Source organism: Ranitomeya imitator, chromosome 9 (genome assembly GCF_032444005.1).
Source record: "Ranitomeya imitator isolate aRanImi1 chromosome 9, aRanImi1.pri, whole genome shotgun sequence".
Classification (NCBI taxonomy): domain Eukaryota; kingdom Metazoa; phylum Chordata; class Amphibia; order Anura; family Dendrobatidae; genus Ranitomeya; species Ranitomeya imitator.
In genome coordinates this window covers 120,160,417-120,177,237 of record NC_091290.1, presented here as the reverse complement: position 1 = coordinate 120,177,237, position 16,821 = coordinate 120,160,417, and the positions used below count along the sequence as shown (strand labels likewise).

Here is a 16,821-nt window from a genome sequence, read left to right as displayed (position 1 = left end):
CCTGTGGAATTTGTGCTAGGGCTAAGCCCTGCTGTTCACGTGCCAGTGGGTTGCTTTTGCCCTTGCCGGTCCCGAAGAGGCCTTGGACACATATTTCGATGGATTTCATTTCTGACCTTCCCGTTTCTCAAAAAATGTCGGTCATTTGGGTGGTCTGTGATCGCTTTTCTAAAATGGTCCATCTGGTGCCCTTGGTTAAATTGCCTTCCTCCTCTGATTTGGTGCCTTTGTTCTTCCAGCATGTGGTTCGTTTACATGGCATTCCTGAGAATATTGTTTCTGACAGAGGTTCCCAGTTTGTCTCGAGGTTCTGGCGAGCCTTTTGTGGTAGGATGGGCATTGACCTATCTTTCTCCTCGGCCTTCCATCCTCAGACTAATGGCCAGACCGAACGAACCAATCAGACCTTGGAAACATATCTGAGATGTTTTGTTTCCGCTGACCAGGATGATTGGGTGTCATTTTTGCCGTTGGCTGAGTTCGCCCTTAATAATCGGGCCAGCTCGGCTACCTTGGTCTCTCCATTTTTCTGCAATTCTGGGTTCCATCCTCGTTTCTCTTCAGGACAGGTTGAGTCTTCGGACTGTCCTGGTGTGGATTCTGTGGTGGACAGGTTGCAGCAGATCTGGACTCAGGTAGTGGACAATTTGACCTTGTCCCAGGAGAAGGCTCAGCTTTTCGCTAATCGCAGACGCCGTGTGGGACCCCGACTTCGTGTTGGGGATTTGGTTTGGTTATCTTCTCGTCATATTCCTATGAAGGTTTCCTCTCCTAAATTTAAACCTCGTTTTATTGGTCCGTATAGGATTTCTGAGATTCTCAATCCGGTGTCTTTTCGTCTGACCCTCCCAGACTCCTTTTCCATACATAATGTATTCCATAGGTTGTTGTTGAGGAGATACGTGGCACCTATGGTTCCATCTGTGGAGCCTCCTGCCCCTGTTTTGGTGGAGGGGGAATTGGAGTATATTGTGGAGAAGATTTTGGATTCTCGTGTCTCTAGACGGAAACTCCAGTATCTGGTCAAATGGAAGGGTTATGCTCAGGAAGATAATTCCTGGGTTTTTGCCTCTGATGTCCATGCCCCAGATCTTGTTCGTGCCTTTCATGTGGCTCATCCTGGTCGGCCTGGGGGTTCTGGTGAGGGTTCGGTGACCCCTCCTCAAGGGGGGGGTACTGTTGTGAATTCTGTGGCTGAGTTCACTTCTGTGGTCACAAGTGGTATTGCAGTCTCTGGGCTTCCTCCCTCAGGTGTTTTGGTGAGCTCGTTGGCTGCCTTGCTATTTAGCTCCACCTGAGTCTGTCTTCCTTGCTCCTTGTCAATGTTCCAGTGTTGGATCTGAGCTACTGCATCTTTCCTTGGGCCTGCTGCTCTGCTAGATAAGTGCTTCTAGTTTGTTTTCTGTTTTTTTCTGTCCAGCTTGCTATTGTCTTTTGCTGGAAGCTCTGAGTAGCAGAGGGGTGCACCGCCGTGCTGTTAGTTCGGCACGGTGGGTCTTTTTGCCCCTTTGCGTGGTTTTCGTTTTAGGGTTTTTTGTAGACTGCATAGTTCTCTTTGCTATCCTCGCTGTGTCTAGAATATCGGGCCTCACTTTGCTGGATCTATTTCATTCCTACGTTTGTCTTTTCATCTTGCTAACAGTCATTATATGTGGGGGGCTGCCTATTCCTTTGGGGTTTTTCTCTGAGGTAAGTCAGGCTTGTATTTCTATCTTCAGGCTAGTCAGCTCCTCAGGCAGTGCCGAGTTGCATAGGTAGTTGTTAGGCGCAATCCACTGCTGCTTATAGTTGTGTGAGGATAGATCAGGTACTGCAGTCTACAGAGATTCCACGTCTCAGAGCTCGTCCTATTGTTTTTGGTTATTGCCAGATCTCTGTATGTGCGCTGATTACTGCACGCTGTGTTGCCTGATTGCCAGCCATAACAGCCCGCTAAAGCTAGATAGCAGAGGATACAAAAGTGAACTGCGCGGTCAGCGAAAAACCCTTCAAAAAACCATCCTGAAATTACTTGAACTCATGTGCCAACTCATGGTACATGAGGAGCAATTTCAGCCCACTAGAGCAACCAGCAGCAAAGAATCACATATCTGCAGGCTGGACTAAAAAACCAAATAAAGCAAAACACCAAAACAGGAAAATCCAAACTTAGCTTGACCAGAAGGTTCTAGGAGCAGGGAGCAGAGGTAACAAGACACACTGGATACATTGATAACCGGCGAGGAAATGCCAGCAAAGCCAGGTTAAATAGGAAACTCCCATATCCTGATGGAACAGGTGGAACCCAGAGACCCAGGAAAGACAAGTCACCCAGTACCATCAGTAACCGCCAGAGGGAGCCCAAAAACAGAACTCACAACATTGTTCCCCATTATTATTTCTCCTGATAATCAGCACTTGTCCCCCATTATTATTTCTCCTGATAATCTGCACTCGTCCCCCTATTATTATTATTATTATTATAGTGCCATTTATTCCATGGCGCTTTACATGTGAAGAGGGGTATACATAATAAAAACAAGTACAATCATCTTAAACAATACAAGTCATAACTGGTACAGGAGGAGAGGGGACCCTGCCCGCAAAGGCTCACAATCTACAAGGGATGGGTGAGAATACAGTAGGTGAGGGTAGAGCTGGTCGTGCAGCGGTTTGGTTGATCGGTGGTTACTGCAGGTTGTAGGCTTGACGGAAGAGGTAGGTCTTCAGGTTCTTTTTGAAGTTTTCGATGGTAGGCGAGAGTCTGATGTGTTGTGGTAGAGGGTTCCAGAGTAGGGGGGATGCACGAGAGAAATCATGTATGCGATTGTGGGAAGAGGAGATAAGAGGGGAGTAGAGAAGGAGATCTTGTGAGGATCGGAGGTTGCGTGTAAGTAAGTACCGGGAGACGACCCCATTATCATTTCTCCTGATAATCTGCACTCGTCCCCCCAGATCAGTTCTCCTGATAATCAGCACTCATCCCCCCATTATCAGTTCTCCTGATAATCTGCACTCGTCCCCCCAGATTAGTTCTCCTGATAATCTGCACTCGTCCCCCCCATTATCAGTTCTCCTGATAATCTGCACTCGTCTCCCCATTATCAATTCTCCTGATAATCTGCATTCGTCCCCCCATTATCAGTTCTCCTGATAATCTGCATTCGTCCCCCCATTATCAGTTCTCCTGATAATCGACACTCGTCCCCCCATTCTCCTTCTTATGCCGTAATCCAAGGAAGCTGCAAATTTTCATCAACATCAGATCAACAATTTCCTCCTCTTCTGATGCCTGTAAGAAAAGATGCATTTCTTTACAAATGCAAAGGATGATCCTACAGATAAAAGTAAGAGATCGATGTCCGCCATGTTAATTACAGATGTCAGGATTTCACATCGATGGGGTGACGAGATCCAGAGATGGGAGACTCAGCAATGTCCTGATCAGAGTTATGTGACGGCTGTGCACTTGTAGGGAGTCTGTTAGCACAAAATTGCCGTTCTATGTGGTGGGACGCACTGCGTCTGTCCCTGGCGTACTTTGTCATGCACTCCCCCTGTACTTTCAGTCCATGTATAAGCCAGAATTCAGACGTCCGTGCATCATGGTCCAAGTATGCATTGACTGTCCGCGAGTCTACTGACCCAAAGATGACACCCCCTATGCCTATGATGCTGTGCAGTTCAGGTCGGGCGACCCGCAGCCAGTCCGTCAATCATGGTTCGTCCTTGGACAGTGATTTCGGAGGTCTGAATTTGACCTTACACAGTATTACAATTCCCCAAGTGTCAGACCGTCACGTATGATATCACGTGTATGTACGTATCCTCTCTGCCATGGTGGTAGCCCAGTGTAATCCCAGTCTACTTACCTGGTGGTTCTTTTGTTCTTCACTGAATGCCACCAGTATCACCGAAATAAAGAGATTCAGAACCACGAAAGTCATAAAAATAATACACGATCCAACCAGGAAAGAGCCCAAAATGGGATTATAATCCAACACCTAAGAATGGACAGACATCAAACAATCAGCAGAAGCTTCTTCTGCATGGGAGCGGAGACTGAGGTCGGAACGTCTGACATTGGCAGTCTGAGTCCTGTCTGTACAGATCTGGAGACCCGCGGGTGGCCGGTCTGGATGCTACAGTCCATGCTCAGACCGTAAAATGTTGGACATTACCGGCCTCCTCTAATAATTTTGGACATTATCAATATACTTCTGTCGTTCAGCGTGCTACTTTCATGCCCACCGGCTGGACCCTCATCATACCTCCTCATAGTTGAAGATTCCCAGCTGAAGGCTGACCATGGTCTTGGCTGAGTCGAACACAGTCTTGTAAGAATTCAGCTTCCATCCAAATATCAAATTACACTGTGAGAGGGAAAAAAAATAAGATTTCTCATCATTTTCCCCATATACGGAGCTATGAGAACAGTTACTTCATTGCATCACTGTAGTAATAACAGTGATGGATGGAGGGCGGACCCTCTACTGCAATGCAAAAGTGGAAATCTGCATGGAAGAAATAGCTGTAACTAGTGGTCACGTCCTCCTGGGAGATCTGGGGTTAGGAAATCATTACATACTGTGAATCACATATCTTCCTTTTAGTCTGTGTGTTTTGTTTCCCATATTAAATGGATTTTGTTTCCTTTGGTGCTGAAGAGGTTAACAACCCTTTCTATGCTGGTTGGGATCATGCAGTTCCATCTCACAGCTGCTCCTGACCTGATCATTTCCTGTGCCCCATAACATCTGGCCAGACCTTCTCTTCCTTGCCAGTGAAAGTTTACTTCCTGGTGTGCTGGAGTTGTAGATCGTTGTTGCTGCTGGAGATTGTTGCGTGCTATTTTTGGGTGTATGCTTTCCTCATTGTCCTTCCTATCCTTCCCTACATACCACTATACCTTTGGTGAATCTTTTGTATGTAAGTTACTTTCTGTTATCCCTGTCTGTCTTACGTGTTTATTCACTAGCATTTCTGTCCCAGGCCTCCTGGGGAGGGGAAGGGGACAGGTTAGGGTATAACAGGAGAACACTAAAGGTACCTTCACACTGAACAACTTAACAACGATATCGCTAGCGATCCGTGACGTTGCAGCGTCCTGGATAGCGATATCGTTGTGTTTGACACGCAGCAGCGATCAGGATCCTGCTGTGACATCGTTGGTTGGAGCAGAAAGGCCAGAACTTTATTTCGTCGCTGGATCTCCCGCAGACATCACTGAATCGGCGTGTGTGACGCCGATTCAGCGATGTCTTCACTGGTAACCAGGGTAAACATCGGGTTACTAAGCGCAGGGCCGCGCTTAGTAACCCGATCTTTACCCTGGTTACCAGTGTAAATGTAAAAAAAAAACAAACACTACATACTTACATTCCGGTGTCTGTCGCGTCCCCCGGCGTTCTGCTTCCCGCACTGACTGTGAGCGCCGGCTGGCCGTAAAGCACAGTGGTGATGTCACCGCTCTGCTTTACGGCCGGCGCTCACACAGTGCAGGGAAGCAGAACGCCGGGGGACGCGACAGACACCGGAATGTAAGTATGTAGTGTTTGGGGTTTTTTTACATTTACACTGGTAACCAGGGTAAACATCGGGTTACTAAGCGCGGCCCTGCGCTTAGTAACCCGATGTTTACCCTGGTTACCCGGGGACTTCGGCATCGTTGGTCGCTGGAGAGCTGTCTGTGTGACAGCTCTCCAGCGACCACACAGCGACGCTGCAGTGATCGGGATCGTTGTCTAGATCGCTGCAGCGTCGCTAAATGTGACGGTACCTTAAGGCTGGTGGCCCAAACCTCCTCACCTTTAGAGGTATCTTTGGGAGCAGGGATAGTTAGAGCCCTAGTCTTAGGGAAGGTACAGCACCCATTTCCCTAATCTTATACAGTCACAGTGTGCTAATAGTCTTTTAAATGTACAGATAAACAAATGGAGCTTTACTCACTCTCCCTGGGTCCAGCGCTGAATCTCTTTAAAAGTTAAAAAAAAAATGGCAGCATCTTTAAGAGTTTAATATTTATTAATTGAACCCCCACCCCTTTAAATAAAAGCCATGAAGGCAACACTAAATTAAAAGGTGACGGAAGTACTCACAGCGATGGAGTAGGCCAGAAACATTACAGCAATGACGGTAATAAATCCCGAGATGTCCCCCCAAGCTCTGCGCAGGGTCGCCGTGATCATGTTCAGTTTCGGGTTCAGTCTCAGAAGATGCCACAGTTTAATGGTTGACAGCAGTACTAGGAAGGCAATAAGGTAGCCCAAGGCGGCGTCGGCGGCTGCGGTTTCATTAAAGCTTACAAACCTAAAAGAAAAGTACACGAAAGGAAAACAATTGCAATATTTTATTACATGTCCACTAGGATAATAATAGGTGCAATACAAGAAAGTTATTTGTCAAGAGGGACAAGTTTGCTTTGTATTCTAAATAACTAAAAAGGAACAAAACATCTTTTTTATGGGAATATTTTTGGGTACATATAACATTATGACCACTTTTTATTTATTATTATTTTTTGGGTAGTTGTTTTATTTATTTGGTGTTTTTTTTTTCAATACTTTTTAATGTTTTTTTTTCTTTTTTTTCATTTTAGAAAAAGTCTTCTTAGGGGACTTGAATCTGTGATCTCCTGATACATTGTATTGTGAAACAGACCATCTCATTTGGCAGTGACTAACTCCTCTCTCCTCCCTCAGGACACATGAAGGCTCAGCCGAGCTGAGGATAATTGTGTATAGGGTGATGATGAGGGATAGCGGACACCAAATATGTATTGGGCACAAATCCACCGTTCTGTTTTTTTTCTTTTATTGCCTCATTTGCTGGTTAAAATTGGATTATACAAGTCGCTTTTTTCTTGCTACAGAGCAGGTTCAAAGTACATTCTCCGAACCGCTAATGCCAGAAAATAATCCGCGCTGACTAATCTGCTGGGAAGCACTGCGCACCGGCCGACACTTTCTCTACAAAGTATTTCCTGTATTGTGCAGGATGGATCATAGGGAAGACATGTCCGACTTACTCATCCTTGTGGTCCTGGTAGTAGTTGATTTCTCGGTTTCCAAGGATGGTTCTTTTCACAAAGACGGATAAGGCGCTCCAACTGATTAGAATTATCGCCAACTCCAGCAGGTTCCACTTACTCCGAAAATATCCCCACCTCAGTGTCTTCAGAAGTTTCCCCTGTAATCAGTGTACAACATAATGATACCCCAAATGTACCGGTAGCTATCAAAAATACTCATTCTCTCCTCTTTGTGCCATTGATTTTCTTCCAGTCATTTAGCCGAATCTGATGAAAGGCTATCTATATATTAATATTTTTGGGCATTATTAAAAATATTCTAGCAGTTCATGTGCAGCTCCTATGCAAGCATATATGTCGCTATGGTAACAGACTACAAAGAAACCCTGTGTTGTCAGATGCTGCAGTCATACTTTGTTTCATCCGTCCTTTACTTCTTGCTAACCTACAAGACTGTGCAACTAAGAAAAATGCAAGGAAACTACGGGAAACTAGGGTATGTCCAGACGTCAATACCTGTACCACCATGTAGTAAATGACAAAGAGAAAATATAGAACTTCAGCCACCACGACAAAGATATGGAGGCCATCGGTATACGGATACAAGCGGATGCTCTGCAGATTGGCGCGAGTCAGGAAGGAGCCTGAAAGACAAGAAGGAGGTGATGCTCCGCTTCACTTTCCATAATCGCTTATCAATTGTTCACAAATGTGTTATCGAAGTCCCCACCTAACGCATTTGTCTCAAACATCAGCCGGACGAGGCAGAAGAGGTTGACGTTGGCGTTGTAGATGGTGAACTCCACAAAGACTGCCCGGGTGTAAGTGTCTAGCCAGACATTGTCAAAGAGGTACTGCAGAGTCCTGCAAGAGGTAAGGACTGAAATATTAATATCCAGTGCAGTCTGTATATGAAGTGTTAATATTCAGCAGTGGTGCAGTCTATATATGGGTTAATATGTGGCAGTGGTGCAGACTGTATTGGATTAGTACGTGGCAGTGGCACAGTCTGTATATGAAGGGTTAATATGTGGCAGTGGCACAGTCTATATATGAAGGGTTAATATGTGGCAGTGGTGCAGTCTATATATGAAGGGTTAATATGTGGCAGTGGTGCAGTCTATATATGAAGGGTTAACATGTGACAGTGGTGCAGTCTGTATATGAAGGGTTAATATATGGCAGTGGTGCAGCCTATATATGATGGATTACTATGTGGCAGTGGTGCAGTCTGTATATGGTGGATTACTATGTGGCAGTGGTGCAATCTGTATATGGTGGATTACTATGTGGCAGTGGTGCAGACTGTGTATGAAGGGTTAATATATGGCAGTGGTGCAGACTGTATATGATGGATTACTATGTGGCAGTGGTGCAGTCTGTATATGGTGGATTACTATTATTATTATGTATTTCTATAGCACCATTGATTCCATGGTGCTGTACATGAGAAGGGGTTACATGCAAGTTACAGATATCACTTACAGTAAACAAACTAACAATGACGGACTGATACAGAGGGGCGAGGACCCTGCCCTTGCGGGCTTACATTCTACAGGATTATGGGGATGGAGACAGTAGGTTGAGGGTTGCAGGAGCTCCGGTGTTGGTGAGGCGGTAGCTCCGGTGTTGGTGAGGCGATAGCTCCGGTGTTGGTGAGGCGGTAGCTTCGGTGTTGGTGAGGCGGTAGCTCCGGTGTTGGTGAGGCGGTAGCTCCGGTGTTGGTGAGGCGGTAGCTTCGGTAGTGATGAGGCGGCAGCAGGGTCAGTGCAGGCTGTAGGCTTTCCTGAAGAGATGGGTTTTCAGGTTCCTTCTGAAGGATCTGAATGTGGTTGATAGTCGGACGTGTTGGGGCAAAGAATTCCAGAGGATGGGAGATATTTGGGAGAAGTCTTGGAGGCGATTGGATGAGGAGCGAATAAGTGTGGAGGAGAGAAGGAGGTCTTGGGAGGACCGGAGATTACGTGAGGGAAGATATCGGGAGATTAGTTCAGAGATATAGGGAGAAGACAGGTTGTGGATGGCCTTGTAGGTCAGTATTAGTAATTTGAACTGGATACGCTGAGGGAATGGGAGCCAGTGAAGAGATTTGCAGAGGGGGGAAGCGGAGGAGTAGCGAGGAGAGAGATGAATTAGTCGGGCAGCAGAGTTAAGGATGGACTGGAGAGGTGCAAGGGTGTTAGCAGGGAGGCCGCAGAAAAGGATGTTGCAGTAGTCAAGGCGGGAGATGGTGAGGGCATGCACAAGCATTTTAGTAGATTGACAGTTGAGGAAAGGACGGATTCTGGAGATATTTTTGAGCTGGAGGCGACAGGAGGTGGAAAGAGCTTGGATGTGCGGTTTGAAGGACAGGGCAGAGTCGAAGGTTACTCCAAGGCAGTGTTCTTCCGGTACGGGGGAAAGCATGATGTCATTGATTGCGATAGATAGGTCAGGTAAGGAAGATCTATGAGATGGAGGAAATATGATGAGTTCAGATTTGTCCACATTGAGTTTGAGGACGTGAGAGGAGAAGAAGGAGGATATGGCTGATAGACACTGTGGGATCCTGGAGAGCAGAGGTGACGTCTGGGCCAGAGAGGTAGATCTGAGTGTCATCAGCATAGAGGTGGTACTGGAATCCATGGGACTTTATGAGTTGTCCCAGGCCAAGTGTATAGATTGAGAAGAGTAGAGGTCCTAGAACAGAGCCTTGAGGGACTCCAACAGAGAGAGGATGGGATGAGGAGGTAGTATGGGAGTGGGAGACGCTGAATGTGCGGTTGGAAAGGTATGAGGAGATCCAGGATAGGGTGAGGTCTTTGATGCCAAAGGAGGAGAGGATCTGTAGTAAGAGGCAGTGGTCAACTGTGTCAAAAGCAGAGGACAGGTCTAGAAGGAGGAGTACAGAGTATTGTCCGTTAGCTTTGGCTATAAGTAGGTCGTTAGTGATTTTGGTCAGGGCTGTCTCAGTTGAGTGATGGGGCGGAAACCAGATTGTAGATTGTCAAAGAGTAAGATAGATGAGAGGTGGGAGGAAAGTTCAGCGTGGACGTGCTGCTCCAGGAGTTTGGAAGCGAATGGGAGCAGCGATATTGGGCGATAGCTGGACATAGCAGTTGGATCGAGGGTTGGCTTTTTAAGTATAGGCGTGATTGTGGCATGTTTGAAAGCAGAAAGGAAGGTGCCAGAAGATAGTGATAGGTTGAAGAGGTGGGTTAGGGATGGGATAAGTGTGGTGGTGAGGTTGGGGAGGAGGTGGGATGGGATAGGGTAGAGCTACTATGTGGCAGTGGCGCAGTTCTGTGCCAGATGATGGATGATTTTTCCATGAACTCACTGAGCCGCAGCAGCTCGATCTCCCCCTAGATCCACCACGTAGCCTCCCCCGCGGTATGTGGCCACTCGGCCCCATGTTGGGTGGCTTCTCAGTTTGGCCTGGCTCCTGTAGATCCATGCAGAATTGGAGTCGGACGCATTGGTGAAAGTGGAGCTATTCCACCGCTCGCCGTACTGCTCCATGGCTTCTGCATCCAGAGTGTAAGGAGCCCGGCAGTCTGCGATGATGGTCTGTAGAGCAGAAGCTACGGGGCAGGAATCCTTCTGGACTCGAACTTGTCGGATTCTTGCGCTGCCAACAAGTTTTGAATTACCGTCTGTTACGAAGCCTGATTTATAGTGAAAAAAAAAAAAAATTAGTTCATGTTTTCAAGTTATCACATGGGGTCTTATAACCGGACCTCCATTTATAAGCTCACATGTTTGTGCATCGACACTCCATTCATATCTATGGGAAAGTGATAATTGCTCCATCATAGACATGAAGAAGACATACAAGTAGTTGGATATTGGAAATACATTGTTAAATGCCATTTAGAGCACACTGTCCGGCCTTAGGCTACAAGTCTGGTGTCATTCTATGTGAATGCACACTAGTGAATCCACTGCGCCCTGTGAGGATTCCCCGGCATCTGGAGCGGGCAGTCATGTAAATATGTGATTTACATCCAAATTCAGATTAAACGTGTCCTATATACTTTCATTGAGTGAAGCCGGGTACGGTTAGTCGGCATGTGACCATATATATGCAAATCTTGCACCCAGTATCGGAGAATCCTCACATTGCGCACTGTGCACACTGTCAAGATTCACAACTCTGCAGTCACATAAAGGCTGTGTCCACACGTATTCTAGGTCCACTGCGGATGTTTCTGCAGCAGATTTGATAAATCCGCAGTGGAAAACCGCTGTGGATTTACCACGGTTTTTCTGCAGTTTTACAACTGCGGTTTTCATTAGGGGCAGCTGTAAAACCGCTGTGGAATACGCAGAAAGAACTGACATGCTGCGGATTGTAAACCGCTGCGTTTCCGTGCGTTTTTTTCCGCAGAATGTGCACAGCGTTTTTGTTTCCCATAGGTTTACATTGTACTGTAAACTCATGGGAAACTGCTGCGGACGCGCAGCTGCGGAAACGCTGCAGATCCGCAGCAAAATCTGCATCGTGTGCACATACCCAAAGTGACGGGAGACTTGTACCCTAAGGGCGGACAACCCCATTAACTTAAAATTCAGGTCAAATCCAATCAAGACCTTCCCAATTGACCACCTTTTAGAGAACAACCTAAAACTCCAGGAAATGTCCAGCGTTGTCATAAAAACTTGCTAAAGAAAATGGTTTCAAGTGACCAAACCCTTCTAATAATGAATCCTACCGACCTGGAAACGTGCCGTATAAATTGTTGATGAAGGTGGTGTTGGCCCAGGTAAAGAAATCTCGGTAACTACAAACTTTCCCCAGTCCATCAGTGAAGCTGCTCTCAATGTGCTTATTGAGGTGGTAAGAGTTTGGGTCTCTCTGCCCGTACGCCACGAGAAGAAGCATCCAGAGAAATCCCAGGTACGCTGCGAGACAGAAGTCAGAGGAGGAATTCTGATACCTTTCTAATAAATCAGATTCATTTTGTCTCATCATAGAGCTACATTCACACATCTGTTTCTGTTTTTATATCTGATTTTTTTTTCTCATCCATTTTTTCAAAACTAGCGTTGAGTTCAACAGAAGGGATACGTAGATCCTTCATATATAGGCAGGTGTGAATGGTTCCGCTAAAACTATGGGTCGGTGTGCTATCCTGTTTACGGATGAGAAAAACAGATGCGTAAAATGTTTTTGAAACCAAACACTTTTCCATTTTCAATTTTTGCATGTTTTCAGGAAATTTTACACACGAGCCTAAAGGTCTCCATACACATTAGATGTTTGGTTGACAGCCAACTCTCCTATACACAGCAGTGATTGTTCGGCAGACATGCCCAGTTGACATCTTCCCTGACAATCAGTCGGCCTAGACCCCCATAAATGTCGACACGTCCTCTCGATATTGGCGGCTTCAGATGACATTAGTCTGATGTGTAAGGAGACCTTAAGTCCAGGTTCACACTTATCTTATTCTCTACACTAAGAGATGCATCGTGGTTTTCGTCTAATTCTACAAAGTTTTTTGTCTGAGCCTAAAACAGGAGCCATTCAGTGTAGTGGGTCAAACAGAGTCCATGTGGTCTCCAATCAATCAATATCTGTCTGTTTAGGTGGACGGTGGTCTACTACGCCTTTCTGTCCACCTAAAAATACATGGACTCCGATGGAACAGAGATCAAATTCTAGCGATATTCTACCAATGTCTTAGGTGACACTTGGGGAGTGTGGCGGACGCTTACCTAGTATTTCCCGTATTAGAGCAAACACCTTTTGCTCCTTCATATACATATTCTTCATTCTTGAGACGTCGGTAGGAGGAGGAGGGAGGTATACCTTACTGTCTCTGTGGGATTCCAGGAAAAAGTTTGGATCTCCTGCGGGAATATTAATTACCTAGATTAATAATTTACAGGTAAAATTTCTTCCTTTCATTGACATCTAAAGTAAAAAGTGAAAGTTGTATCTTCTAAAAGCTCTACATTATTTGTATGGATCGGAACATGTGGTCATTTCCTTGTTTTACTAGATTGATGGGGGTCCGATCGCTGGGACTCCACCAACTGGCAGAACAGGGAATCTTTAATGGACATGTCCGACCGCTGCTCCATTCGTTCCCGGAAAAAGTCGAGCACGGCGCTCTCCGCCCCCATAGGGAATGAATGTAGCGGTCATTGGGCATGCACACTGCCACTCCATTCTAGAAAAGGGTTAAGAGTTCCCCGTCCTCCCAACCGGTGCGGGTCCCCCACCAATCAATAAGGTATCACCATATCCGGTGGATAGGTTATCATTTGTTTTCTCCGGAGAGCCCCTATCAGTGTGTGATATATGACTTTCATATTACATGGCACAGAGTACGTCATCGTGCCGCCACACAAAAGGGTCCGCCATCTCCTGCGCCAGCGCCTTATAACACCGCCTAGTAAATCCACTATAATATACCCCCAGAAAACAGCAAATGTTTAACACCGCTTTTCGCAGGCGGTAGCGTTTATGGCGACTTGTCACTAAACTGTGTACTTTCCTAGCAATAGTTTGACCAGAGCATTGTATATAAAATGCAAACTTTGCCCCTGAGGAATCATCAGAGTCTCCTAACATTTCACTTAAAGGGGTATTCCCAGAATGTAAACTCATCCCCTATCTTATGACTGCTGGGGGTCCTAGTGATCCCCAGAACGGATGGAAATAGCCGAGCAATAGACACCGAAGCACCTACGCTCCTTTCAAGACGGAACTCCGCAAAGCCCATTTTTAAGGACCCCTTTTCTTCAATAGGACCATACTATTGGGGTTCTCTTGGTACCTGGTGTTGACAGATCTCCGTTGATGGTGGCTTCTTCTTCATCTTCTGGTTCCACTTTCTTTAAAACTAGCGCAAAAAATGCTGCAAACCCAAGTACCTGTAACATATTAGGTAGGCATAATATGACCACATCCAAGGAAGCACCAACTACCTCCTTCTAGTACGTAGCTTCTAAGCAAAAACTTCTCACCACACCTTTAAAGGTTGTGTGATGAAGAGACTCTCGAAAAATGAGATGGCCATTGAAATGAGCCACTTAATGGAACTGTCCTTGCCGTAATGTAAGCCGTACAGCATCGTGAAGAATCCAGAAACACCACTAGTTCCCAGTACGAGGAACCATCCGATGAAGACAAACCACCAGGGCAAACCTTTGGTGACATTCCTCTTCTTCTCCTTGGAGAGACTCCCAATGGAGGAACATCTACAAAACATGAAGACAGATGAAGTGGTCAATGAGTGGAACATCGGTGAGGGTGATCAACAAGTGGAACAGGCTGCCACGAGAGGTGGTCAGTTCTCCTTCAATGGAAGCCTTCAACCAGAGGCTGGACAGACATCTGTCTGTGATCATTTAGTAAGCAGGGGGTTGGACACAATGACGCTGGAGGTCCCTTCCAACTCTAACATTCTAGGATTCTATGGTCAGCCTCTGTATTGCACTGTCTATTGCTGGCTGCAGAATGGGTAAACTGATAATCCGTCAGTGAGTTTGGTCTCATAAGGTATTTTGTAACCCCTTAATCTGTCTTTTTCTGAATTTCTCAGCTGATTTTTGACTATAGACCACATTAAAGTGAGAATGTGCAGGGAAACAAATAGCCCATAAAAGTCAAATGATGCAACATTTTTTAATGATGCCCAAATGCAAAATATGGTTTTTAGTTAAAAACCATGCATTTAACAAAAAAATGTTGCAATGATGGATGAGCCCCTCAAGATTCTAATAAATGTGAGAAGTGAGCAAATGCTTCTTTGTTGGCTTATCTAAGCTTTTGTGCCTGGCAAAAATGACGCTAAGAGAACTGATCCTTCCTCTAAATCATTGACGGATTAAGTCAGTCCTTAAAGGGTTTGTGCCAAGTTGTGTAGTTATCCCATAACAATAGGCTAGGGGATAAGTTTCCAATTGCTAGGGGTCCGGTTGCAGGGAACCCTATTGATCCCCAGAGCGGGCCTTGAGTACAGTGCTTGGAGATTGGTGAAGGTCCCAGCGATTGGAAATTGGGACAAATCCTTTAAAATCTCCGATCAATTTCCTATAACATTGATTGACGCTCTTTAAGGGGAATTTATCTTAACCCTCGGATTCAGTATGTTGCATAGCCCTCAATTTGCCAAGCCGGTCCCGAATTGGCTGAATCTAGATCTCACATTTCGCTCGCAGACCCTGAAGCATAGAATTGGTTTTCCAAGACTTCCTTCATGTGCTGGACTTGGGAAACCGCCTGGATGTAACTTTGTGGATTCGGAAACTCAGCAGGTCCCAGTAGCTCCAGCTTCTTCTCTATGTGCTCCAACTGCAGGTACAGGTACCGGTGGTGATCTCCTCTGGGCTGACGCTTCCCGAGTCCTTTTTCTGGCGTGGGACTTCTCGTTTCATCTAGAAGATATAAAATAGGGGTTGGAAATACCAAGTTTGCATCAGACGCAGTAAAAAAAAATGGCCACATATTGCTCATCACTATTCACCACGATGGCTCTGCAGACGAGACAACTTACCATCTAGAATATAATATAAATGTGATTCAAAAGTAATCAGACGCCGGTCTATAAACTATAATTAAGTTATTGATACACAACTACACAATAAAAACACAATTTAAACGTTAATTCAAAAAACAATGAAAGCAAGGGGAGGTCGATGGGAGACACAAACTAGTAAAAATAAGAAAGCAATACAAAGGGTAGCCACAAGGTGGCAGAATACTACCAAGGAGTGATGATAAATGTATAAGCACATAATTCAATTAATTATAATGCAATTCTACGACTTAGATTCAGTATATAGAGATTTGGTGCACAAAAGTAAAATCAATCGTATAAAATAAAGATGCAATATAATCGGACATACCCCCAAAAAATAATAATAGAATGTATGACCACGTCAGCATCCACCTGAGACCCCAACACGCCTTTTGACCACCATCTTACCATCTAGGTCCACAGAGCCCAAGCTGAGGGTCAGCGATCGCTCCTCCTTCTTACTATCAGCATAGAAGTCTTGCCCAATTCTGTTCTGCTTCAGAATGATGTCTTCTACTAGAGATAAGAGGCTATTGATATCCGTTGACTTCCCAACATCTATACTGGGTAATGGGGTCTTCTGGGCTTTAAAGAGGGTGTTCGCAATTCTCCTAATGTCCTGTGAGGCGCAGGGATGAATGCAGTAGTATTTGCTATGTGACGGTACTTTTTGAGATATTACTTTCGTACATTGATTTTTGGCTTGAAGACTTACTAGTCAGAAGGCAAGATTGGAAAAAAAACACATTTGTATAGTATCTTGGATGGGCCGAAATGATCAGTACGATACAACGTTACTGCATCTTGGCCTTTTTTTGGGAAAGGGGTGCACAACTCTCCACAGAAGTGGGGTACAAATCTATACACTGGAACACACTTAGACGTACCTCCACAAGAGTTGTTCTACAATTTTAGGACTAGGTGTTCTCTTTTGCATTCTGTGGAGGACACTCTGATATTTCCAAGATTATACAATACTCTTCTACTACTGGTGTCACCATCAAGTCAGCCTTGCCCGTCAAATAAAGCACTCTTCTTCTGCCACGTCGCTGGTACCCCTGATTGGGTGATCGTACATGATATTCTTGACTTTTAAGAGGACCTGTCACCAGGTCAAAATTGGCCAGTTCTTAGTCTTAATTTATTTTCATTGCTCCCCTGAGTGTGTCACTGTTTTTGTTTTTTTTTTTTGTCTTTTAATTCTGCCATTCAGTTCCAGAGATATGGGCTTAATGCTATCATTTAGAGTGCTCACAGGATCCTCAGGGGCGTGTCTTTAGGCTGCTCGGCATTGCCATG

The 16,821-nt window shown here is 45.4% G+C and overlaps 1 protein-coding gene across 1 annotated transcript in view; it reads right to left on the bottom strand.

Annotated features, from left to right (window-relative positions):
• Positions 1-2,386: 2,386 nt before the first annotated feature.
• The window catches only part of LOC138648631 (polycystin-1-like protein 2), a 48,251-nt gene continuing 33,816 nt past the window's right edge, over positions 2,387-16,821 (bottom strand). Inside the window, exons 31-44 of the mRNA XM_069738418.1 lie at positions 15,931-16,141; positions 15,151-15,379; positions 13,972-14,200; positions 13,777-13,873; positions 12,710-12,844; positions 11,708-11,893; positions 10,329-10,656; positions 7,740-7,873; positions 7,526-7,653; positions 7,007-7,167; positions 6,078-6,288; positions 4,251-4,352; positions 3,852-3,983; positions 2,387-3,271 (exon numbers count right to left, since the gene is read on the bottom strand). Coding sequence (XP_069594519.1) covers positions 3,158-3,271; positions 3,852-3,983; positions 4,251-4,352; positions 6,078-6,288; positions 7,007-7,167; positions 7,526-7,653; positions 7,740-7,873; positions 10,329-10,656; positions 11,708-11,893; positions 12,710-12,844; positions 13,777-13,873; positions 13,972-14,200; positions 15,151-15,379; positions 15,931-16,141 — 2,397 coding nt within the window. The 3' untranslated portion in view covers positions 2,387-3,157. The remainder of the gene's footprint in view (positions 3,272-3,851; positions 3,984-4,250; positions 4,353-6,077; positions 6,289-7,006; positions 7,168-7,525; positions 7,654-7,739; positions 7,874-10,328; positions 10,657-11,707; positions 11,894-12,709; positions 12,845-13,776; positions 13,874-13,971; positions 14,201-15,150; positions 15,380-15,930; positions 16,142-16,821) is intronic.